Source organism: Canis aureus, chromosome 5 (genome assembly GCF_053574225.1).
Source record: "Canis aureus isolate CA01 chromosome 5, VMU_Caureus_v.1.0, whole genome shotgun sequence".
Taxonomy (NCBI): Eukaryota; Metazoa; Chordata; class Mammalia; order Carnivora; family Canidae; genus Canis; species Canis aureus.
This window is the reverse complement of record NC_135615.1, coordinates 60,509,413-60,534,548: the sequence shown is the minus strand read 5'-3', so window position 1 is coordinate 60,534,548 and position 25,136 is coordinate 60,509,413. Positions and strand designations below refer to the sequence as shown.

Here is a 25,136-nt window from a genome sequence, read left to right as displayed (position 1 = left end):
ATTGTTCTTATACAATGCAAAAGAGGACTCTCATTTATAAACAAATCTGGAACACAGGAGGCATTCAAAACTACATATCAGTCCATCAAGAGTTCACATTAAAATTATTCAGTATTTAATATGTAGAGAATTGGAATGCACAATTTAAGACTGTTAGTACTTAAAGAAGTACAGTTAAGAATTTAAATACATTGAGACAATTGTTAAACAATCCCTTGTACCTTCTTCTAATGTTCTAGGAATACATCAGATTTAAATTCCCTAGTTCTCCATCAGGAAATCTAAAACATGAGAGTATTAAGATACAATTGTAGCTGACTAGTTCAAAGACAGCTTAAAAAAAAATCTGTGTGTTGTCAATTTTACATTCAAAACCAGACCTTTTTAACATTGTAAAGTTAGGAACCCAGCCACCTTAAATCAAAGGTTTTTCTCACCTGGGCCCCAACATATAGATGACTGACTCAAGCACTTACTGCAAAGTATGATCAAGAATTCATTTCTAGGTCAAAGCTTGTATTACAAAGAATATGAGTAGCCCAAATCAGATCTCTTTAATTTAAACAGCATTTTATAATATCAAGAAAAAGTCCACCTCATCCCATCCTCCCCAAATGGCAAGTGCTAGTGCATCTGAAATGTGGTTACTACAGCTTTACATTTGGATGCCAAAGGCAACCATAGAAGGTGGGCTGGAACAAGCTGTTTCCGTATCTGCCTTCTGCAACCTCGATAAGGCTCAGCTAATCATTGAATTCACCAGTAAAACTACAGTAAGTAATAAATATGCTAATATAAACCACAGGGACAGAATTATTAGCCCTTGAGGGAAGAGAACTATCCACAGAATTAGTGGCTTTTTCAAAGGAAATCACAAGTCATTTTTGGTCCTAGAGTCTGGTGCTCATCTACTATTAAGCATAAGCATGGTCACAATCACTACTTGACATATAACCTTGTGAAGGCTTGACAGGACTTCAGCTAAGTAAACTTGAACCTTTATTCATACAGTTGCTCTTGATCAGATTTTCTCAAGTCTAAATAAGGAAGAATTTACAAAATGCCTTTCAATTCACCCAATATTCAGGAGACCAGGCCTGTGATTGGTATGATGATGATATAAGAATAATCAAAAGTTCATTTCTGTCAATCTCTTAAAAACTACAGGAATCTCTCTTAAGTAGCTGTATCTTACAAGATCTCCTTTTCATTAAGCCTATAGTCAATATACTTATAAGGCATACATGACATACTTGGACCATTAAGCAATGACACAGCCAGCAAACTCCTTTGCTCCAAGATTCATTTTTTATTCCCCAAAACTTGATCCTAATGTAGCGGTGTTGTTTTAAAGAACTTTTAAATTTTGATATTTTCCCTTCTTAGGCTGACAAAATCCATCCCCTATTCTGTCCTTAGATTTCAGTTGATTCAAATTATTCCAAAATGTTTTTGAAAAGGCTTGTCACTTGCTAAAACCAAATTTTCCTTTCTATAGATATAAACTGAAGTAACCAACTTTGCAATCCAAGAGTTCAAAACCTAACACAGACCCATTTTTAAAAACTTCCTTCACAGATCACATTTTATTAGGGCCCTGAGAATAACTAAAACACATAATTTCTCAACACAATTAATACCCCCATTATATGAAGGAAAAGAGTCTCTCAGTCCGCTCTCAATAGGTCTCTTTTTATATCAATTCCCATAAATTTCCCCAATCTAGCCAATTTGAATGGTTTCCCATATGTTTAAGATCTGTTGCTTGTGAACAAAGGTCTGAATATATCAATATGAAATGTACCAGTCAGTAATATACTGGGAGCTCTGTTGTAGTGTAACTCCAAGTATATGATTTGTTTCAAGAGTTGTACCTTAGGACTCCCATTAAGCAAATCTAATTCCCAAAAGTAAGAGAGGTTCCTCAATCACAATAGCCTAGAACCCAGTCTTGTTGGAGTATAATCCCCAAAAAATGGCATCAAAACAAGGGTCCCAAATACTCGACTGCCTTAAACCTGCCATTGTCTCTTAATACCACCAGTCTAGAAGTGGGAGGGGAAAAAAAAAAACCAGTCCTCACCTGTAAGAATTTTTTACAAGTTTAATGTGGAAAAAAAAATACAAATAGAAAGAAGCTCATATTCTTTAATGTTGTACAAAAAGTAAGAGTAGAACCAAAAGTAAATTAAACATTATCACATTTGTTTACACCACTATCTAGTTCTTCATATTAACTTTACTATTCAAACAACAGAAAGTAGGTAGCAATTTAGGGACTGGGAAAGAGATAAAAACCAAAAGAACTTTTCTACCAGGTTTATTCTACACTGTGTATAGCTGTGCTCACAGAGACGGCTTCTTTTACTTCTCCACTGTGCAGGAATTCAGTTGTATATAAAATTGAACCTGAATTTTAGAAAGAACAATATCTTTATTAAAAACAGCATTATTTGCAAAGTTTGTGTTGGTTTTTGTTTTGTTTTGTTTTGTTTTACCTTAGATGATAAATTTGGAGATTTCTACCCTCCTTTGACATTTTTGGCATTTTCTAAACCAAGATACCCCTTTTCTCTCACCTGTCTCATCTTACACCATTATTAAATAATAGTGTTGTTGAATACTTACAATCAAAAAAGAATTTAAGAGTGTACATTTTGATTAATCATCCACTAACAAGTTCCTTGAGGGAAGGAAAACTTTTATACCTCATTGTATTATGCCACTCAGCACAGTTCCTGATACCTGATAGGCAGTGTTCAAATAAATGAATAATATGACTTTTTCATATCTCATACTTCAACTTTTAACCCATCAACAGACCAAAGAGGAGCCAAAGACAATGTTTGATTAGATTAACAAAACAGAACCAATTTCATGCTCAACAAGCTTTCACAGAAGGCTAAAATCACTATTGGAACTGTTTTCGAACTAATGATTTATTAAGCATTTACCAGGTGCCTGGCACTGTTCTAAGCACTTTGTAGTATGCATTTTTCTCACTTGCTCCTCACAATTCTATGAAGTGGGGACAACTACCCTGATTTACAGGTGAAGAAATAAGCAAACAGGTATAATCATTTGTCCAAGGTCACACTGCCAGAAATTATTAAAGGTGGAATTCAGGGGATCCCTGGGTGGCTCAACGGTTTGGCACCTGCCTTTGGCCCAGGGCATGACCCTAGAGACCCGGGGATCGAGTCCCACATCGGGCTCCCTGCATGGAGCCTGCTTCTCCTTCTGCCTCTTTCTCTCTCTCTCTTTCATGAATAAATAAATTAAATTTTTTTAAAAGGTGGAATTCAAATCCAAACACTGCCTGCAGCATCTGTATTCTTAGCTACTACATTGTTTTCTGATTCCTATCTATATAGGACTCTAAGAACCTCAACCAATACAAGTCAACTTTTCTAAAAAGGCATTTCTTAGATATCTGCCAAAAGCAAAACAAAAAAACAAACTCCAAGAATATAAAATTCAAGACTTAATCCCACATATCCCAAATGACCTAAATACAGCACATTTCAAAGAGGAAAGAGAACACATTACACCAAGAAATTCAACTCTACACATTTTCATAAAGCTAATTCCCTCATTTTATTATACAGTGCTTATTGCCATGGTACCATCTCTTCTTTGAATGAAGACTTCAAACTTAACAGTGTCAAAAATATCAAATGTGGGGAAGAGCATTCACACAAATACCAGAATGTCATGCTGCAACTTGGAGTCTGGGGATACTTTTAGTCAGTCATTAATATGGCTTGACTGTGAAGTAAGAATCCATCTACGGTCTTAGTTTCCTTAAAGACCAGAATTCTTAACTATCCCTTCTCAAGCAGCTCAGAACATTTTAAATCTGGCAATTTAGATAAATCAGCCACAAAATTGTTCAACTTTCCATACCTGCTCAGAAGCTGAGGGAGACTAGAAATGATGGGTCCATATCCTGGGGCATTGTCATACAATTCAAACAACGGTGCAGCTACAAGCTTGTAATTTTTAGGGACTGCAAACAAGGCTAAAATAAAACAAAACAGTACTCATTTTCTATAATTTCTTACATAATCACTGCTTGCACTTCATTTATATACAGTAATCACCAGTTTTACATTTGAAAAACTTTTGAGAAAAGAGAGAATTCTCTTTAATACATTCTGGTTGTATCTTTCAAGCAAAGTTTAGAGTCCATGTTGTTAACAAGCAAGAGCACCTTGTAAGTGGTGGGAGCAAGGGCAGGACAAAGAACAAGGGGAGCAAGCAGAGAAGAGAAGAGCTTCAGGTTTACATGTTTTTTTTTTTTTTTTTTTTTTTTAATATTTTATTTATTTATTTAGGATAGTCACAAAGAGAGAGAGAGAGGCAGAGACACAGGCAGAGGGAGAAGCAGGCTCCATGCACCGGGAGCCTGACGTGGGATTCGATCCCGGGTCTCCAGGATCGCGCCGTGGGCCAAAGGCAGGCGCCAAACCGCTGCGCCACCCAGGGATCCCCAGGTTTACATGTTTTGAATTCTATTTTTAAGACTATGACAAGAAATAATTGTGTTAAAATGTACAACAGGCCTAAAGATGGTATTTAAAAAATTAATTCATCTGTCTCCTTCAAAGTTTCAGTTTATCACAATGTGAATTATCAGTACCAGAAGCTGAACAGTTATTTTAAAATACTACAATCTGGTAGTTAGGCTCCAGTTAAATTTACTTTCCTCCCTATAGCATGACTGGCACACCTATAAGAAAAACTAGTTAATTCTGGGACACACCTGGGTGTCTCAGCAGGCTAAGCATCCGACAAACATTTGACACTTGATTTTGGCTCAGACCCCTGCACTCAGTATGGAGTCTTCATAAGATTCTCTCTCCCTCTGCCTCTGCCCTCTCCCTACTCAAGTGTGTGCACACGTGCACTCTCTCTCTCTCTCAAAATAAATTAATCTTTTATTAATAATTTTAAATAATCATAAATCTTTTTAAAAAGACCACTAGTTAATTCTGTATATACATAGTATGTGTTTTTATTTTCACAATAAATCCAAAAATTCAAGGAACTTGGAGAAAACACAAATAAAAGTATTCTTGAAATTACGCTACAAAAGTTTTTAGATTGCTGTTTCAAAAACAAAATAACTTACCTTTCTCTTGAAGTTGAACCAAAAACAACTTCTTATGTTCCTTAGGTTTTGTAATATGTGCAGGAATATATGGATACTAAAAGCACAAAAGAGAAAAATTTGTATTTGCCAAGACATCCCTTATATCTCTATGCCTTTATGTATCAACTTCTCCCATTTCAGACATTAAGATCAAGTATTAACCCTCTGAGACCAAGTTCCTCATAATCCCAACACAATTTTATTTAACATTCATCCTGTGATTTCATTTATTTCTTTATGTTTCTTTCCCAATACAGCATAAACTGTTAGGAGAAACAAAACTCTTTCTAGTCTTCCCTTTATGAGAACCTGGTACTTAACAGATGTTCTAATAGATAAATGCTTAATACAACATAATGGGTAATAAACTATTCAACCATTCACATCAATTAAATATGTAGTCACAAGAGTTACAGCTTGAGGAATGTATTTACAATCCAATGAAGTCTGACGTTAAGTAGCACTTCTAATAAAAGTTGTTTTAAATGAGGTATTTGACAAGACACTCCTCCCCCAACAATGCATGACCCCAACACACATACAAGACACACTCTTCAGGAACACGAGATGAGCTATCTCAGTGAAGAGAGTCACTGATGAGCTAGAGAGAGTCAAGTTGCTTGTAAAAATGGAGAAAATATTTTGGAGAATTTAAGGGATTCTAAAGAGAATTAGAGAGGGGAGGTTGCTACCTCAGAAAGAATTCTAGCATAGCAAACTTGAAAAGTCTGAGACAGCTTACCTCTACCTCCCCACATACATTAGGAAAAATCTACTTTGGCTATGGAAGTTGTATTTGAGGGCTGGGTAATTAAAAAATGCTGAAGATGGATATAAGGGGAGAAGAGGATAAAACAGAGACAGCCAAAAGGAGGAAACATCATCTGCATTTTATGCAAGTGCTTAAACTGAGAAGCGACATGTCCTTCCCAAGACTACACAACTAAGTAGTGACACCAGGATTCAATCTCATCTATTCAACCCTGATCTAACTATAGAAGCCTGTTAATTCCCACTATGCTACCCAATTGGATGGATAGCCCAGTATTCAAGTTAGAATAACTATACACAAGAGCCATCCATAACGTATGATGAATGAAGACAATTGTCCTAAGCTTTGGAGATGCCCTAACACTCATGAAAACCAGGTACACTGGCAATGACAGATAAAAATGTGAGTAGGAGTTCGAAGAACATGGGCTAGAGGACACCTGTGGTTCACATACAACAAAAGCACCCAAACCATGACCAAATCAAAGTGACTGGCATTACCCCAATTTTCTTCTACTCATGACTATATATGTTCCTTTTCTTCTAATCCTATCTTCTCCAGTCTTCATCTTGGAGGGTTTTTTTTTTAAGATTTATTTATTTATTCATTCATTCATTCATTCATGATAGACACACACAGAGAGAGAGAGAGGCAGAGACACAGGCAGGGGGACAAGCAGGCTCCATGCCGGGAGCCTGACACGGGACCCGATCCCGGGGCACCAGGATCGCGCCTCGGGCCAAAGGCAGGCACCAAACCGCTGAGCCACCCAGGAATCCCCTTAGAGTTTTTTTTTTAAACCAACTACATTTTATACAAAAAGCAGATGGTGTTATGCTCTTTTCCCACTGACACATAACCAATACTCCAAGTGTATTAAATAAACACACAACGCTTAGCTACACCCCACACTAGCAGAATCAATCCTAGGATTCAGTCAATTAAGGGAACTGTCTTAGGACTCTGGTAGGAAAGCTGAATGAGAGTATTCAGAAAGTAGCCTGGAAAACTTTTGTGTTAAATTACTGAGCTTCCAATTTGATCAAAGAATGTTCAGGAAACAAAACAAAACAAACAAACAAACAAAAACCCCATTAACAATAACCGTTTTATGTTTGGACCAGGAACTTCACTATTTCCAGGTGAGATTATACTTTCTTAAAGCCAAGACAATTTTCAGGTACTGAGTAATAGCAACAGCTTCCACAGTGCCTTCTCTTCCTATCCTCAGCTACAAGGAAGAAGACAGACATAGTCATCCTTTGCTTGGCTAACATTTTCCATAACTCTTAACCTGAAACATCTTGCTATATATACAAAGAAGCCATCCAAGTCACAGAGCCTTGTCAATAGGATTCAGAATCTGAGGCTCCCATCAGTTAAAGGTAAGCAAATTTGAGTATCAGTACCATTATTAATCATTACAATGGATTAAAACACAAGGAATATATTTAAATCCATGAAGTCATATGACACTCTAAAAGTCACCAAAACAGATGCTTTATGTGCCCCTTATCACCACCCACCTCAGATCTCATCCCCCCCTCAGATTTCAGAGGGCAGTTGTGTTAGAAAGTGCCAGAAAGCTCCCAATTTGCTGCCACTGTCTCACTCTCTGCTTTTCAGCCTCAAAGCATTTCCAATGCCCCCAGAAAATCAGTCCTCAGACTCAACATGACAGTGCAAGGGAGTTAATACAACCCTCATCCAATGGAGTAGGAGTCTCCAGCCTTCCACTCTTCTGATGGAACAATTTTAAGGTAGATTCCCCATGGTTTCTCACAGTCCTTAGCAGGATCAATCCAATTGCCCATAGCTGTAATAAAATCAATTATGTGCCTTGCCTTCCCTTCCTTCCCTTCCTTTCTTCCCTCCCTCCCTTCCTTTCTTTCTTTTGACTACTGCTGTTTCTCGTCTCCCTCTCCTATCAGTCTTGTTAGTCTACTACCTTCTGGGATCACTTCCCAAACTGTCTATACCCAAGACTTTGTCTTATTCTTTCTTTTGAATAAAGTCTTTGGAGGATGCTAATAAATTAATTCATTCTTCTGAAAAGACGTATATGTTCTTCCTACACAAATTGTACCTCAGGGTAATCCAATTGGTTGATGAGAGAAGTTTCCCTTAATAAAAAGATCACAACCCTAATGAATTAATAAACCTAAGAAACTATTATCAATGAGCTGCTAACATTACAAAAATAGACAACCAGACATTATAAAACTTCTAACGGAAGTGCAGGATACCATCTGTGAGGGCCATCCTCCAAGATGACTCCCAATGGCTCCTGTCTCCTGGTATCCACACACCTTTGTGTAGTCCCCTCCCACTATGTACAATGTTGGCCTGTGTGACCAAGCAGAAGTGATGGTATGTCACTGCCAAGATTAGGTTATACAGACCACAGCTTCCTACGTGGGCATACTCTCTCTCACTAGGATCACGTCTCTATCTTGGATCTCAAGCTCTAGGAGAAGCCAGCTGCCTTACTGGGAATCACCCTGTGGAGACAGTCTCACAGTAAAGGAGAGAGGCCTCCGGTCAACACCAGACAAGGAAATGAAGCCTTCAGTTTGACAGTGCAGGAAGAGGCCTGCTAACAAACACATGTGTGAACCCGGGATGGAATCCTTCAGCTCCAGTCCAGCCTTGAGGTGACACAATCGCAGGTGACAGCCTAACCATAACTTCATGACACACCATGAGCCAGAACTACCCAGCTAGACAGCTCCCAGATGCCTGACCCTGAGAAATGAAGATAACCAATGTCTGCTGTTTTAAGTTACCCACTTAGTTGGGGGTAATTATTATGCAGCAATAGATAAACAATATATCCCTATGGTGATCCTTATACTCCTCCACCAGCCAAATCTAGTCTCTTGATCTAACTACCAATTTATAGGACAGAAGCCAAAGAACTCCATGTTCAATGACAACAGGCAGATGCAATCAGCAATGGGAACACAAAGGACTTTAGCTTGTTTTCATGAACAAATAAATTACAAGGAAAACAAAAAGAGAATTAGGAAGCCAACCAGCCAAGAGACTTAAGAGACTATCCTAATTTAAACAAATAAGAAAACAAAAATAAAACTTATACTAGTCAGAGATATACATAATTAATGATATATTATGATGATTTTAGTGTGAGAATGTGTACTGTGTTATATCTTTAAAGAGATTCTTATGTTCTAGAGATGCACACTGAAATATTTACATTTAACATGATGCCTAGGATTTGCTCCAGAATATTCCAAGGTGAGGGCAAGGGAAAAGGAGTGGCAGGTGAAGTCTGACCACAAGTTGCTGTCTGTTGAAGATGGATGACAGATAATGGGATTCATGTACTTTTACTATTTCCACTTTTTTATGTGTTAAATTTTCCTTTAAAAGAAAACAACGCTTAGCTTTTTTATTTTTTATCTAAATGAATGAGAGAGAAAGTCAAATTCTACCATACTCTTTTCAAAAGGCTGGAATTAAAGTATTTTTCTACTTTCCCAAATGCTGGCAAATATAAATGAGCACTGACCTGAGGAGGTTCAAAGTTTGGTCTCCACCAGTTACCAATGCAGTCATCAATGACCCAGTCTTGCAGGACTCCATCTTGACGACCCAGTATCTGCCCAAAAGAAATAATACAGCTAGTAAACAACTAAATATACCTACCCTTCAATATCCTTCTTTTGTGAAGATAGATTTCCTCTTCATAATTTTTTGTCTATTATTATCTGTGTTACTTGGCCCAAGACATAACTATTAGTTCCAAAATGGCAATCTAGCGTCGACATAACTATATAGGACCAACAAATCTATTGTTATGCCCTGGCCTCACATGAAAAACCAAAGGTGACCAGCTACTCATATTGCCCAATGCCATACATAAAATAGTTTTTCTAGAATCAAGCTGTAGCTTGTGTAAATCACCAACTAACTAAATTATAGAAAAAAACGGTTTCACTTTTATAAATCTGTATAGCATAATATTAAACTTATTTTAATCAAAATTTTACTCTATATGCTTTAATTGGTAAAACATGGTTCTGCAAGGTTTATGAGAAACAGCAGTTCCCTGACCCACTTTCCCCATTTCCATTGACTACTACTTTCAACTCTTAGTGGTTTTCCCCATACTCATCTCTATTTTTACAAGCATTCCCGTTTTTAAATAAACTGATTTAGTTTCAGAAAGTTGCTAAAGGGGAGGTAAAAGGAGGTGGGCTGCGATTGGAGGGATAAGCTAAATGGGTGATGGGTATTAAGGAGGGCACTTGTGATGCGCACTGGGTATTATACATAAATGATGAATAACTAAATTCTACTCCTAAAACTATAAACACTGTATATTAACTAACTAGAATTTAAATAAAAATTTGAAACAAACAAAAAACCAAACTGTTTTAGTTTTAGATTTACAGAAAAAATGCAAAGATGGTACAGATTTCCTATGTATTCCACATCCAGTTTCCCGTATTAACATCTTACATTACCACAGCACATTTGTCACAACTAATGAATGAACCAATACTGCTACTTTATTTTTAACCAAAAGTACATACTTTATTCAGATATTCTTAGTTTTTAACTAATATACTTTTCCAGGCCCAGAATCTCCTATAGGCTACTACAAAAAATTTAGTTGTAATTTTTTCTGTAGACTGTGTAACAGTTTCTTAGGTTCCCTGTTCTTGATAATTTTCAGTTTTGAGGAATACTAATCAGATATTTTGTAACAAACCCCTCAATTAGACTGGGATTATGAATTCTGGGGAGTCTGGAGTGGAAGACCACCAAGTACCACTGTGAAGTACCACTCTCATCATATCACGTTGAGGGCACATTATATGAACATAGCTTTTCATTGATCTTAACCTTGATCATCTGGCTGAGGTATTATTTATCAGGTTTTTCCATTATAATTACACTTTTAATGTATTTTTTTATCATTTCTTGATTACATTTTCATAAACCTAAAGAAAAAAAGCAATTAACACCCTCTACTATGGGTGAGAATTTGAATTTTAAAACCATATCCTCCATTTTTTACTTTCTCTTCTACCATCCTCCTATTATCAATACTCGATTAAGTCTACATGTGGTATTTAAGTTATGACCAGGTGACTCAGACATACCAGAGTGTTTAATAAACTATAACTGCATTTTCTTACAACTATTCTTTTATTTTTTATTTTTATTCTTTTCTTTTAGAGTTAACAACTGTTTCATTCGAATTTCATTCACTATCACTATCTCATGTCCACATTTGTCCCAGAACTTAAATTTCTTTTCAATTCAAATGTCAAGTATTCTGTCAATTTCATTTTTTTCCCCCTAAGGGACACTTTCTATAATCATCCTCCAGTCTGTACATGCTCTCAGCTCTGCCTGGGAACTGGAATCCTAGGGCTTTCCTTTGCCTCCCTCCTGTGTTGTTAGATCCTTTGTATACTCTGAATCTCTTATCTTCTGACTTTTTTCTTTCATTTTGGTGGTGAATTACCCCCCCCCCCCCCCCCCCGGTAGCTTCCTGAGAAAAGGTATAAGAGATATATTTCTAGAAACTCTATGTCTGGAAATAATTTTACCTGCACTTGATTTACGGTTTGATAAGACGGAAAATTCTATGACAGAAATCATGTTCTCTCAGAATTAATGAAGGCATGTTCCAAGACCTTTTAACTTCCAGTTTTATATCTAGAAAGTCAGTATCATTTCTGACTTTGATGCTTTGTATCTAACTTCATGTCTGCCCTCTTCTCTCTAACTCTGGAACCAGTTTTTAGGATCTGGTCTTTAGTGATTTAAACTTACTGATTTAAACTTCTAACATTCATTATAGAGAGCAGGCCGATAGGTCTTTCGATCTGAAAACTCATGCTTTTTAAGTTTGGGCAATTTTCTTGAATTATGCTTTGATATTCTTTCTCTCACTATCTATAATCTATTTTGGTCCTTCTAGAATGATCCACTAATTTTCTTTTTTTTCACCTGTTTTACCTTTTCATCCTACTTTCTAGATTTCCTCAAGTCAATCTTTTAATCCTCTACTGAATGTTTTGTTTCTAAAATTTTTTTTAATACTCATGGGTTCTTTCTTATTGGCTGAATAGTCCTTTTTACAGCCCAATTTCTTTCATCACACCAAGAATATTAATCGTGATTTTACGGATTGCTGAATTTTGTTTCTGTTGAATTCCACTTCTTTTTACCTTTTTCTTGTTAAGATACTTTCTCCAAAAGCCTGGCTCACAATTAAGGGTAAAGCAGTAAGATGCTCAGCTGTCACCTCTGAGTGATAGGACCACACTATACTTTGGGAAGATTCCCAATTATGATCATCTGGAGAGGGGATATTTGGACTGGTCACTTTCTCCAGAAACAAAACCTCCAGCCGTCAGCCTGGGGTATATAGGCCTACTTGTCACAGTTCTATCAGAGTAGTAGAAGTCTCACTATTCAGGATGTAAACTCTCATGTATTCTCATCCCTTCTACTTCTTCATTCTTCATGTTCTCTGAGTCAATCTCTACTAACACTCGATCACCAGCCAGTCTTTAACTGGAAGACAATCTAGACATAGAAATACAGACTGTCAATCAATCCAGTTTCTAGTCCATGCATGCCCCGTTTCATGGGCACCTGGCACTTCCAATTCCTTAGCTCTTCTGGCATTATACAGTGCTAGATCTTGGACTACCCTCCTGCTGGGCTGAGGTTTCTGCTAAGTCAGATGTGATTTGCCCATCTGTTTTCTAGCTTCTAAAAATCTTTTTTTTGTAATTTGTCGCATCTTATACTCCTTCAATCCCACTGAATTTCTATCTTTTAAAAACCCCTTTACTTCCTTTTTGGCAGATTCTTGAGAAGCAGCTGAGTTAAGCAAGTAAGTTCAATCAACCACATGTAAATGGAAGTACAAGCACAGCACAATATTTAGAAGTTATAAGGTACTTAAAAAAATACTGGAAATTGAATTTAAGTTTAAAAATATGAAAAAAAATACTGAAAAGATAAACCAATACGTCAAAGTAGCAGAATTGCAGGTGATTTTAGTTTTGTTTCTCCTCCTGCTTTTCTGTATTTGCCAAGGGTTTTGTACACAATGTGTGTTAGTTTTGTAATTAAAGAGGGAAGGATTTGTGCTAAAAAAGAAAAATAATAATACAAACAACCTGCAATCTCAAAACCTCAGGCATCTATGCATTTGGCCTCAAGTCTTTAGAGACATACATTACAGTGACTTTTAAAAGGTAGTACAATTTGCATAAAGCCTAAAAGATATGTGCAAAAATGAAGAGGTATTAAAAGGAATCAGTCTTGCCAAAACCCCATAGCAGCCTACACCGCAACAAAATTAAAGTACATTCCAATCTCCAGCTCCATGACATAGATGTAAATATCAAGCAAGTTACTTGAACTCTCTGTGCCCAGTATCCCAAACGGTACATTGGGACTAATAACAGTACTTCTCCCTAGGGCTGTTGTGATAGTTGAAGGAGCTACTGCCTGTAAAGCACTCAGAACAGTGCCTAGTACAGTAAGTACTCAATGAATGTTGGCTTTTATTAACCATTATTGTTACACCAACACTTCAATGTAAAAAAAGGTTAAGTACAAGTTCAAACTGCAGAAAATAAACATAGTACTAATACTTTGTTCTTAAGTTTTATTTATTGAAAACTAGTCAAAATAAATTTAAAAAATAAAAAGATAAAAAGCCTAGTTATCCATTCAGTTGTTGGATGTTCAGATAGGCAAGGATAAAACCGCCAAAGTGGTTAAATGGAGAAATACCTCGGTCATTAAGCGTTTTAGTCCTTCAACTTCATCTTCTCCTGGGTTAAGCTCACCACCAGGTCTGTATAAAGGTTAAGAATTTCAGCTTTCAACTTAATACAATTTTAGGATAACAGGAACAAGACAATAATAGTCATCTCTATCATGTAACTGAATAACACATATTTCAATGTCACATAAGGCAATCAAACAAACAAATGTCAAAGGGAGGGGGAAGAATGTACTAGAAAGTTGAATTCATAATATTACTTCACCAGACTAACCATACACAAACCTTAGTTTTAAACAAACGAGATAAGTAACATAACAATTTCTGTCACCAGTCTATCCCAATCTTTTCTCTCTGGAAGGTGCCTGGTCATAATCAATTCTAGAAATGCCCAAAGAAGCAATAGACCACATTCTTTAGGTCTGAAGAATGAGACATTCCTCAAGAATTTCAATCTAAGGACTTGAGTCCTCTCTTTGTGGTACACACAATCTGGTCAAACAACTATGCACTACATGTATAATATGGAGGTATGTATGAGTTTAAATGATAAAAATAAACAGTTACCTATAAAAATGTAAGTTATTTTAAGAATGGGAAACACCATTCATCCTAAGAAAGAAATACCAATTGTTCTTAATAATGCTACAATGACATTTAGAAACTGAAGTTGGACTAATTTGCTTCATGGGGTTTCTATCAGGCTCAGTTACTAACAACAAATACAGAAACATGCAGATTGCCAGTTAGGCACTAAATGAGCACTATGCTGGAGAAAAAAAAGGACTTATGATTTTCTCTTTCTAAAGACTCCATTAACAGCAGTGTTTATAGAAATAAACGACTAAAATCTGAAATTGTCTTCCAAACCTGCATAAAACAGCAATCCTATTAAAAGTTGTCTAGCTGTTAATTTCCAGTGACACTTACAATTTGAAGAAAGTTGTTCCCAGTTGTAGCAGTAACACATGTGGTAGCCGGTGCTCATGTACAATCAGAACCCCTTCTACAGTTCTTCTCATTCCAATTTTATCAAATTCCTCCCTCATGCGCTGAAATCTGGCTGCAACAGAGCTGTCCTTCTCATAGAGGGGCTCTTTTGTACCAAAAGTATAATTGGTAAGAGGGTACCTGTGATCCAAAACAAATATCTAACATGAGAACCGAAGACCATAATTTACCAAGATAGATACCAACTACATGTAAGAAACCATGGTAAAAAAAAAAAAAAAAATGCACATAATGTACTCAGAGACACACATTTTGTCCAAAGTTACACAACTAGTTAATGCAACAACAGAGATTAGAATCCAGCTCTTTGGACAGAGGTTCCATTACATCAAACTGCTACATTACACATTAGTTTTCAAGTATAGATAATACCACCCTTAAGGCCCTCAAATGCTTAGATAAGTGGCTATCTTATTATTATTATTATCTGGTAATCCTCTGGTTTTAGATCACGGCTGCTAGACTAACACTGCCAACCTGGCTAATGCCTAATGCCCCCTCGGGTTCTTCTCACCTAATCAGAAAGTCTATTAATTATGGGTGCTAAAGACTAATCTTTTTCTACAAGGTGAGCCACCACCTTCCATCATCTCTTCAGTTATTTTTCTCCCAGTCAACTATCCTCAGACTTTTCTAGCACAATCCTTTCCTCCTCAGATGAACTTTTCTTTGCTCTCTAAATAAACCTTAACTTTCTGCATGTATTCTATCCAGTATCTTTATTCTTCCCTTCTTGTCATTCAAATCCTTTGCCCACCATATCTAATCTGAATATTTTCTCCTCCTTTATCAAGAATTCAGAAATAGCTCACATTAAGACAGCTTTCATGTTGCCAGTAAAAATCAAATTTTTCCTTATAGCTAAAAATCCCATATTTATATTTAATCACACATACCACCTTGTAACCCCCCAATCATAACCCTTACGATAAGAGTTGATTATAAGTCTTTGAGTAAGAACACTTTGACACCTGCCTATCCACTATTAAAATGACTTAACATTAAAAGCCAACAACTATATAATTAATCCACTTAGCTATTTTTAAAAGATAAGTAAATCAAGGTTGTCAAAACTTAACACGAAGGCCAGATTCTAGGCACGAATGAAGCAGCTCGAAAATAACTAACATATACCATTTCCAGGATGCTTTAAAGAATTTAAGGATTTTCCCAGTACATCCAATGCTGAAATCTGACACATCACTAGCAGCAACAATTTCACACAGTACTATGTGCCAGGCAATTTTTTATGTATTAGCATATTGTTCTTACAACTTGAGTTAGAATTAAGAATAGCTGTATGTATCTATACTGCAAAGCCAGCTCTCATATTGATAAAGAGATGCCATCAAAATGAGATGTAAGAATGTTCAGATATGAAATCAGAGTGCCAGCTGAGGCGTGCATTTTATTCCCATCACACTGTGAGCTAACTTTGAAAAGCACAGAGTACCTTACTTCCTCACCACTGCACATCCAGCGTTATGCCCAGTGCTTGGTACAAAGTAGGCATTCATGCAGTACTTCCCAAAAGAAAGTACAGTAGGGGAGAAAGGACTTGTTTTCAAGTTAGGTTATGATTCACCCAGATGAACTGAGTTAACAACAGTGATTTTTCTTTTTTTTTTTTTTTTCTGAATGCTGTAGTTATACAGAGAGGAAATGTTCTGTAAATTGATCAAACCATAACTTTAATGGACCAAAAATAAAAACATTTCACCAAATTAATTCTACATAGTAACTTGATACAAATTGATCCAATAATGAAGTTAAATCAAGGGAAACCCACAAGCCCTAGTTCTAATTAGCACTCAAAGTAATCTTTGCTGTGCTGTCACATTTTTAAAAAAGCATTTTCTTTTTCTGCTTCGTGGAAATCTTATGAAGATGTTTTAAAGAAGAGACATGAAATTAAACTGGTATTATGTTAATGTAATAGCTAGAGATACTAACTTGTATATACGCATGTATCTAGCTACCAGATTTCATAAACTCTACATTTTTATTATCTAAATTTCCACGCCAGCACCTGTTTTGCCAAATAAAGCATAAAAACAACCATCTCTTCGATTTCAAATCGCTTCTGAAGGGGAAAGGTTCATTTACTTGAAAGTAAAATAGAGTGACATCAAAAGTTTCTCATGGAAACACCAGATCAGTAAACCCCTGCACCTTTTAAACACCGACCAGCATAAACTGGCCACTTTCTTCCAACAAGGTCAGCACCACGGTGCCTCACAAACTCTCAGAAATGATTTGGGGGGGGGGGGGAGCAGCAGCAGCATAATGACAGTCTCTTGAGCAAGGCAGAGCCCCAATGCCAATTACCTGACGCAGCGAGACAACTTTTGAGAGTGGCATCGAAATACAGCAGCTTGAAGGGTTCGAACAGAAAAGTATTGAAAATAAAGCTCCAGCCCTCAAGGGGTTCTCTGGGGCTACGCTGGTCCCCTTCCGGTCGGAATGGAAGCCCAAGGGTGGCAGTCTCCACCCCCCTCGCTGGGGTGCCCGGCGGCCGTCGCTGGGCCGGAGAAGACGGGAATGCACAGGGTAAGCCGGACAGCCCCGAGAACTTGGGTCAAATGTGGTGTATTCTGGAGCTCAAATACCACCCAACTAAGCCGTCACGAGGGGAGAAACAAACCGAAAAACCTAGACCTACCTGTGATAGCTAGCTCTCGAAAGCTCACTGCTACAGCACAGTGAGAGCTGCAAACACGATACGTGGTACCATTCATACCAGATAAAAACACACACGCGATGTGAAAACATAAACGCGGGGCAGAAAGAACAGCTCCGCAGCTGGTTCTCTCTGCAGACGTGGGGAAGGGGCGGGTCCAAAGCAGACCTGGGATTTCCCGGAATGACTGAATCCAGGGGCACGGGGGCCAACCTTATTCTACGGGAAGGGAACCCCCCCCCCCTCCGGAGCAGGCCCGGGAGGCGGCCCGTGGGGACCCAGGAAGGCGCGCGTCTGGAGCGGAGCGGCGGCGGCGGGGAGGCGGGGAGCCCGCCGGGGGCGCGCCGGAAGGAGCTCGGGAGCCTCTGGGAGCGCCCACGAAGAGGGGCGGCGCGCGCGAGGGAGCGCCAGGGCCAGGCCGCACTTACAGGTTGATGGTGCGTTCCAGGGTGAGGGGCTTGGTCTGCTGGATGTACTTGTTGCCGAACTGGTTGACCCCCCGGGGCCAGCCGGTTTGCGAGCGATTGGGCGGCACCACAGACATGCTGGCGAGCTCGAGTACTGGCGGCGAGAAGAAGCGGGGCGGGCAGGGAGACTTTCCCTGCGCCGGCAGCGGTTATTTGCGTCCCCCTCAGCAGCCGCCACCGGCCATTAACAGGAGCGCGCAAGAGGAGGCGAAGGCACGCCGGAAGTGCATCCGGAGCCTCTGGCGGCAGGAAGTGGAGAGGCGGTGGCCTGCTTGCCTAAGCGCCACTGGGCCAATCGCTGATGAGATGGCCGCAATATCTGGGGCTTCCATTGGTAAGTCACGAATGGGTTCCACCTCCTCTTACTTTTATAATTCCTATTGGGCGGCGCTGGGGAACACGGGAAACGGGCATTCTGGGAATTGTAGTCAGCTTAGGGAAGTAGCTGCTTCATCAGTGTGGCGTGGGTCTGGAGCTTAAGAGGAGATGAATGGGAAGCGGCCAGCTGAGCCTAGCCCGGGCCGGGCGGGGAAAAAGGGAAAGAAGGAGGTGATAGCGGAGTTTTCGGACGCTGTCACGGAAGAAACCTTGAAAAAGCAGGTGTCCGAGGCCTGGAGCCGCCGGACGCCGTTCCGTCACGGTAACTGGGCGCTGTGGAGGGGGAGCTGCCGCCCGGGGTCGGGCTCGAGTCCTGCCATCGAGCCGAACCCCCGAACCCCCGAACCCCCGAACCCCGGGCGGCAGGGCCGCGAGACAGGAGGCCCTGGGAGACGGCGTGACGGCGGCCACCTCTCACTCTCCTGCTGCTCTCTACCATTCCAAGTTCGGTGTGGGTTTAGAAATCCGAGAAGACCGAGAAACGTAGGCCCGAGAGTTTGGGGAAGCAGAGGGCACGCCGAGTTGGTAGTTCCTCCGAGGGCAGTGATCGGTTATCCCAAAATAGTGTAGCCAGGGCATTTGTGGTGAGCTGCCAGACAGCTGGCACCCGAGCTTACTCGCCTTTACACGCCTGTGAGCCGGCCACGCGACCCGTGGAAGTAAACGAGTGTTGAGCAGGGGAAGGAACCCACCTTGAACGATTCCGGCCTCGGCTTCAGATGCCGCTTTAGAGGATGAGAATTCTGCTTTGCATCACGCTTTCCCTCCTAGAGTTTGCCGTGATTTTTGTTTCAGTCGTGAAGTGCTTTGGAGGGGGGTGAGTCCTGGGTGCCTGGATGCACGTAGAAAGGGAGAGCCTAGTGTCTAAAGGCCAAGCTCTGTACACGCAGGGACTTGTCGATACCCTCAGCTGTAGGATGGAAACAGTGATGATATGTCTACCAAAGGGTTGCCCAGGAGATGAAGTGACCTCAAGGGTGTAAAGCACCACTGTGTTTGGCACGGGGTGGGTGGTGGTGGTGGCTATTAATATTAGAGGGTACCTAATCTAGAGTATCAGAGGTAGTAGGGAAAATGTTGAGACAGAAATCAAGGCATCAGAGAGTTAGCTAGAACTGATTAAATATATATATATATATGCCTCTAACTGTAACCTGGGGAAAGAAAAGGCAGGGTCAAAGAAAACTTGCCAGCCAGTAATGCTATTCTCTCTTTCCATTTTTTTTTTTTTTTTTTTTTTTTTTTTTGCAAGGTGGGTCTGCAGAGGGAGAGGAGAGGGAGAACCTTAAGCAGGCTCCCCACCCAGTGTGGAGTCTGCTGCAAGGCTCTACCTCACAACCCTGAGATCATGACCTGAGCCGAAATCAAGAGCTGGATGCCTAACCTACCCAGGCACCCTTCTATTCTCATTTTTAACTTGCTTGTTTAAGTTTGGGGAAAATGAATAAAGAATCTAAAATATATTTAGTTCAATAGCTAATTGTCAAGCTAAAGAACTCATAAAAGTAGGGTACCTGGGTGGTGCAGTGGTTGAGCGTCTGTCTACCTTCAGCTCAGTCATGATTCCGGGGTCCTGGAGTCAAGTCCCACATCAGGCTCCCCACAGGAAACCTGCTTCTCCCTCTATATCTCTGTGTGTGTGTGTGTGTGTCTCATGAATAAATAAATAAAATCTTAAAAAAATAAAAATTTAAAATATTAAAAACTCATAAAAGAGCAGGAACCTTAATTTAGTGATATCACCAGTACTCCTAAGGACCGGTATTTTAAGTACAATATGTTTAAAAAGGAGTCTTGAATGGGTAAAGAAAAAAGGGAAGAGCTTATACTTCTTCCCCCTAATCTTTAAGTACTAGGTTTCTGAAAATTCATGACCATTCCCTTTTGTATTCTCTCTGCTCTGCTAATCACATCAAAAATATAAAAGGAGAAAAAGCCATAAGTAATGTTTTCCTTCCAACAGAGGCCATTGTCATGGACATGGATCCCTTTCTTCACTGTGTGATCCCCAACTTCATCCAAAGCCAAAACTTTCTGGAAGGGCTTCAGAAGGAACTTTTGAACTTGGACTTCCATGAAAAGTATAATGATTTATATAAGTTCCAGCAGGTATTTATGTCCCTTTGACATTTACCCTTCCACTTCAGAAATTCATTATCTACGAAATCATTCATTACCTTTAGATTTGAGGTTTTAAATCGAGTTTGCTTTGGAGGGTCCTTGCCTTGACATTGTGAAAAGCACTCATTCATTCCACATGAGCTTACTGAGTATTTGAGTGGTTTTTTGTTTTGTTTTGTTTTTGGGTTTGTTTGTTTGTTTGTTTGTTTGTTTTTTAGCTTACTGAGTGTTAATGATGTGTTAGGTGTATTGCATGGAAGCCTCTGACAGTTCCTTGTCAGACTTCAAAATCTAAAAATAAGAGAGGTGCTAGTGATGATGACAGATAGTTAAGAAATACAGTAAGCCAGTGAGTTAAGTACATTATTGAAATAAAAGGGGGCGGGGGGTAAGTACATTTTGGGAATTAGTATGCTGAAGAGAGTTGTATGTTGGAAAATAATACCCATTTAAATTTTTGAGTTCACGTCTTTATTTTAGGTGGCTTGATGTATTGCAGTATGCTGTGCATTGCAGTACGCCCATGGAGAGTTAGATCTATTCTTTTTTTGGTGGACTATTTAATTTGGCAGGAAAGACCACATCAAAATCAAGGCTGGTATTTCTACTCTTGAAAGACAGGGCTCAGTCCAGGTACAGAAATATAGGTCATTGGTTTCCCCAGCTTGAGGGAAATATCTTTTTAGTGCATGATGTACATCACTCTTGGAAATCCTTTATAAAATCTCAAGGATATCAGCTCTTAAAAATCACAGAATAATGTAAAAATGAAAAAGATGAAGAATTATTTTGTTTTCTTTGCATTTAACCCTTTGAATTCTCTTTTATTTAGGATAAGAGAGTAAATAACAGGATTTCCCTCTCCTACTTCTATTCTTTTGCACTAGAGCTGATTGTATCCCCCGGCCTATCTTTGGGCCTTATACATATAATTGAATTAGCCAATTTAAATACACACACCATACAACTCTTAATAATGCAGGAAACCTGATGAAAATGAAGCTGTTATCTTAGTAAAGTTACGTAGGTTAATTAAAAGCCACAATTGTCCGCCTTTGTAATTATATCAACTTCAATAACACTAATAACAATAACACTAATAACAACAATAACACTAGGTCTCTTTGTTGGTTTATGGACATATGTATCTCTGATTACTAAAACTGAGAAGTCAAACTGGTTTTTACCTAATGCAGTTTGGTAGATGAAAATATTTCTGTGATGTCAGTGAGTGGCAAAATAATAAAAAGGACCCTGGGTAATGAGAAGGGGAAAAAAAGATTACTTTAGATCACATGGGTGTTTGGCAAAACTCTTCTCTGCTGTAAATAGTTTTTACTACGCTCACTTTGGGACTGAACTTCATCCTAAAACAGTAAATGTAAAACCTATTTTCAGTCTCCTGTCCCTTCAAACTTTGCTTGTATCCCCTTTTCTTTGCTTGTGCTATGAATCGCCTTAATAATTAAGTGTATGACGTCTTACAACCCTCCTAAGCAAGTGTGTCACTAGGAGTTGCCTGATATTCTTTATATCTTAAAGCAAGTATTATTGAGTGCTTGCTTTATGCCATGCTAAGTGCTTTTATAGTGATTAATTCATTAAGTCCTCAACAGTCATATGAAGGAGGTACATTACTATTCCTGTTTTACAGATGAAGGGAATACATCTGTCTTTTTCTTCTCTTCTGGTCCACCTCTGTGACATACAAAAGAAAGCTGTTCCTAAGGAAAAAATACTTTTGACCTAACTTTGCCTTTCACCTCATTCCTCTGCTCCTCTCGACAGTAAAGTTCCATATAAGTTATATGTATTTTCTCAAATACTTTCCCCATTCTTGGTTAAGCCCACTTTTCATCAGGCTTTTACCTACAACTCCACTGAAACTACATTTTCAAGGTCACTCACAACTTTCATATTAATGAATCCAGGCATGGGTTTTCAGGACTCATTTTACTTGACCTCCCAGCAGCACTTGAGCTACTATGTTACTTCTTTCTCCTGGATACATTTTCTTTACTTTCAGAGAGCCATGTTCTCTTGGTCTTCCTTCTGCCTCTCTAGCAAGCTCTTGGTTTCCTTTGGTAGGTCTTCATTTTGTACCTGCCTTTTTTTTTTTTTTTTTTTTTTTTAGATTTTATTTATTTATTAGGAAGAGAGAGCAGGGGAAGGAATAGAAGGAGAAGGCGACTCCCCGCTGAGCAGGGAGCTCGACATGGAGCTTGAGTCCAGGATCCTGAGATCATGACCTGAGCTAAAGGCAGAGGCTTAACTGACTTAGCCACTCAGGCCCCCTGTACCTGACTTCTTAATGAGAGAGTACTTTAGGGCTTCGCCCTTGGGCCACTTCCAGGCTGATTTCCAGGGAATCCCATGGCTTTGCCTCTACTCTTGGATATGTGTTAAGTGGCTCACACTTAGGTCCAAAACTAAACTCCTGATCTTTTCCTCCTAAATCAGCTCCACCTGCAGTTTTCCCCATCCCAGTGAATCGATCTTTCTAGGTGGCTTCAGCTAAAAACCTTCAGGTCCTCTCTCACCTCATACCAGTTCGTCAGGAAATTCTGCAGTCTCTGTCTTCAAAACATATTTAGAAAAACCCACTTCCTTCCACTTCTACTACCAACAGCTAACACCCAGTCTAAGGCATCTTTGCCTCTCATGAGGATTATTCTGTTAGGTATTAACTAGTCTTCCTTCTTTCACTCTGCCCACCTACACAATCACAGCCATTGTGTTCTTTTAAAACAACAATGGACCCTAGAGAATTGAAAACGTGTTCACATAAAAACAGGTACACAAATTGTCATAGCAGCATCATGCATAATATCTAAAAAGTGGTAAGAACCCAAATGTCCATCACCGGATGAACGGACAGGTGAGTGTGGTCTTTCCACATGATGGAATACTACTCAGCCAGGAACAGGAATGGCATGTAATGCTGCTGCAACATGGAGGAGCCATGGGAATGTGTTGAGAGAAGCTAGATGTGCAAGGCCATGTGCCATAGGATTCTGCTTATATATAATGTCCCAACTACGCAAATCCCTATAGAGAGGCAGAAAGTAGATTAATGGTTGCCAAGACCCTGGGGGAGAAGAGTATGTAGGACTAACTGCCTAATGGATATAATGTTTCTTTTGGGGGTGGGGATGATAAATGTTCTGGAATCAGTAGTGGTGGTCTCACAACACCGCAAATATACTAAAATCCATTAAATTACATACTCAGTTAAAATGGTAAATTTTAAATTATGTGAATTTTATCTCAATTTTTAAAAATGTACATGGGATCCTGTTACTCCCTTGCTCAAAACCTCTAATGGTTCCTCATTTCGTTGGCAGAAGGAATTACTTAGAAGAGCTCCCAGGCATCCTATTGCCTCTTTGGCTTCATCTCCTGCTCTTCCCCACATTCCCTCTGCTCCAGCCACACAGTCTCCTTGGATTTCTAGGCCAGGCATGCTTCACACTCAGGACCTTGAATCTTCTTCTTCTTCCTTTTTTTTTTTTTTTTTAAGATTTATTTATCTATTTTTAGAGAGAGAGAGTACAATGGGGAGGGGCAGAGGGAGAAAGAGTCCCAAGCAGATGCCACACTGAGCAGGGTACCCGATATAGGGCTTGATCTCATGACCCTGAGATCACAACCTGAGCCAAAATCATGAGTCAGACATTTAACCAACTGAGCCCTCCAGGCATCCTGGAACCTCAAATCTCTTTGCCTAGATATTCCCTTGGCATGTTTCCCAACGTCCTTCAAGGCTTTGTTCCACTCAGCAAAACCTAGCCTGGCCACTGTGTTTGTACTCACAAGCCCCTTTCCACTTCTGCACGCCTAGTAACCTCATACCCTGCTGGTTTTCCCTCTGCATTTGTCACTTTCTTTCATACTAACCATTAGCTTTTTATGTTTACTGTCTGTCTCCATCAAAAAGAATATAAGCTCTACTGTCAATAACTCTTTAAGTATTTGTTGAATGAATAAGGCACAGAGGGGTTAAGTAACCCACCTGAGCTCCCATTAGAGGGGCCGTGCATCACACACAGGCAACTTGGCTTCAGAGTTCAGGCTCTTCACCACGATGCTAATACTGTGAGGGCACTCCCTGAACTGCTTTCCTCTGTGTGTCTAATAGATAAAGGAAATGCTTTTTTTTTTCCTTTTTTCCTTTTTTATGATCAAGTCTGATGATTTGAAGAAGAGACGAGAGCCTCACATCTGTGCTTTAAGGTAAACAACTGATCATATTTGTCGGGTGCGGAAGATGTTATGTCATATAACATTATGTTATTATCCCATTTCATAGAGGAGGAAACAGACTGAGAGATTAAGTAACTTCTTCAGGCCTTCCTAGATGAAGACAGAGGGAGCTAAGATGCAAACTCCAGTCAGTCTGAGTCCAACTTCTCAGTGTTCAACCTTGTTAGTAATCAAGGAAACACTGCTGGAACCATTTTTCACATATTAGGTTGGAAAATATTCAAAACCCCCAGTGTTAACAAAGTATAGATCCCTTTATACACTGCTGCAGTTTTTCTTAGATGATGGTTTTAAAAACTATCAAAACTTAAAATTGTGCTTATTTTTTTGTAGTGTCATTCAACTTAAAAGAATTTATCCTGTAAAAAAAAAAAAAAAAGAATTTATCCTGAGAAAATAATCAAGGATATGCTCAAAAATCCCATACAAGTTCTCGTGTTGTAATGTTTAAAATTATGAAAAAAAAAATTAAAGATTAATTTAGAAAGAGCATTCACGTGTTA

The 25,136-nt window shown here is 39.1% G+C and overlaps 2 protein-coding genes across 3 annotated transcripts in view; one reads left to right on the top strand and one right to left on the bottom strand.

Annotated features, from left to right (window-relative positions):
• Positions 1-2,086: 2,086 nt before the first annotated feature.
• Positions 2,087-17,802, bottom strand: NUDT21 (nudix hydrolase 21). The gene is made up of 7 exons (XM_077898376.1): positions 17,387-17,802; positions 14,644-14,844; positions 13,722-13,785; positions 9,460-9,549; positions 5,135-5,210; positions 3,907-4,021; positions 2,087-2,409 (listed from the first exon to the last, which is right to left on the bottom strand). The coding sequence occupies exons 1-7, from the start codon at positions 17,494-17,496 to the stop codon at positions 2,388-2,390; spliced, it is 678 nt and encodes a 225-aa protein (XP_077754502.1). The 5' UTR covers positions 17,497-17,802; the 3' UTR covers positions 2,087-2,387.
• The window catches only part of OGFOD1 (2-oxoglutarate and iron dependent oxygenase domain containing 1), a 25,056-nt gene continuing 17,702 nt past the window's right edge, over positions 17,783-25,136 (top strand). Inside the window, exons 1-3 of one of the 2 annotated variants that reach the window (XM_077898372.1) lie at positions 17,783-18,205; positions 20,213-20,358; positions 24,557-24,603. In XM_077898372.1, the coding sequence (XP_077754498.1) occupies positions 17,839-18,205; positions 20,213-20,358; positions 24,557-24,603 (560 nt within the window). In that variant the 5' untranslated portion in view covers positions 17,783-17,838. Of the gene's footprint in view, positions 18,206-18,280; positions 18,512-20,212; positions 20,359-24,556; positions 24,604-25,136 lie in introns of those variants that run through there. The other variant, XM_077898373.1, reaches the window with a different exon arrangement.

Excerpts from the sequence above, each read along its gene's own strand:
- NUDT21 (XM_077898376.1), bottom strand. The coding sequence starts at position 17,496 with ATGTTTTCACATCGCGTGTGTGTTTTTATCTGGTATGAATGGTACCAC. Across the intron at positions 9,550-13,721 it reads TAAAACGCTTAATGACCGAG|ATACTGGGTCGTCAAGATGG; the intron begins GTATTTCTCCAT and ends TCTTTTGGGCAG. Across the intron at positions 4,022-5,134 it reads GGTTCAACTTCAAGAGAAAG|CCTTGTTTGCAGTCCCTAAA; the intron begins GTAAGTTATTTT and ends GTTTTATTTTAG.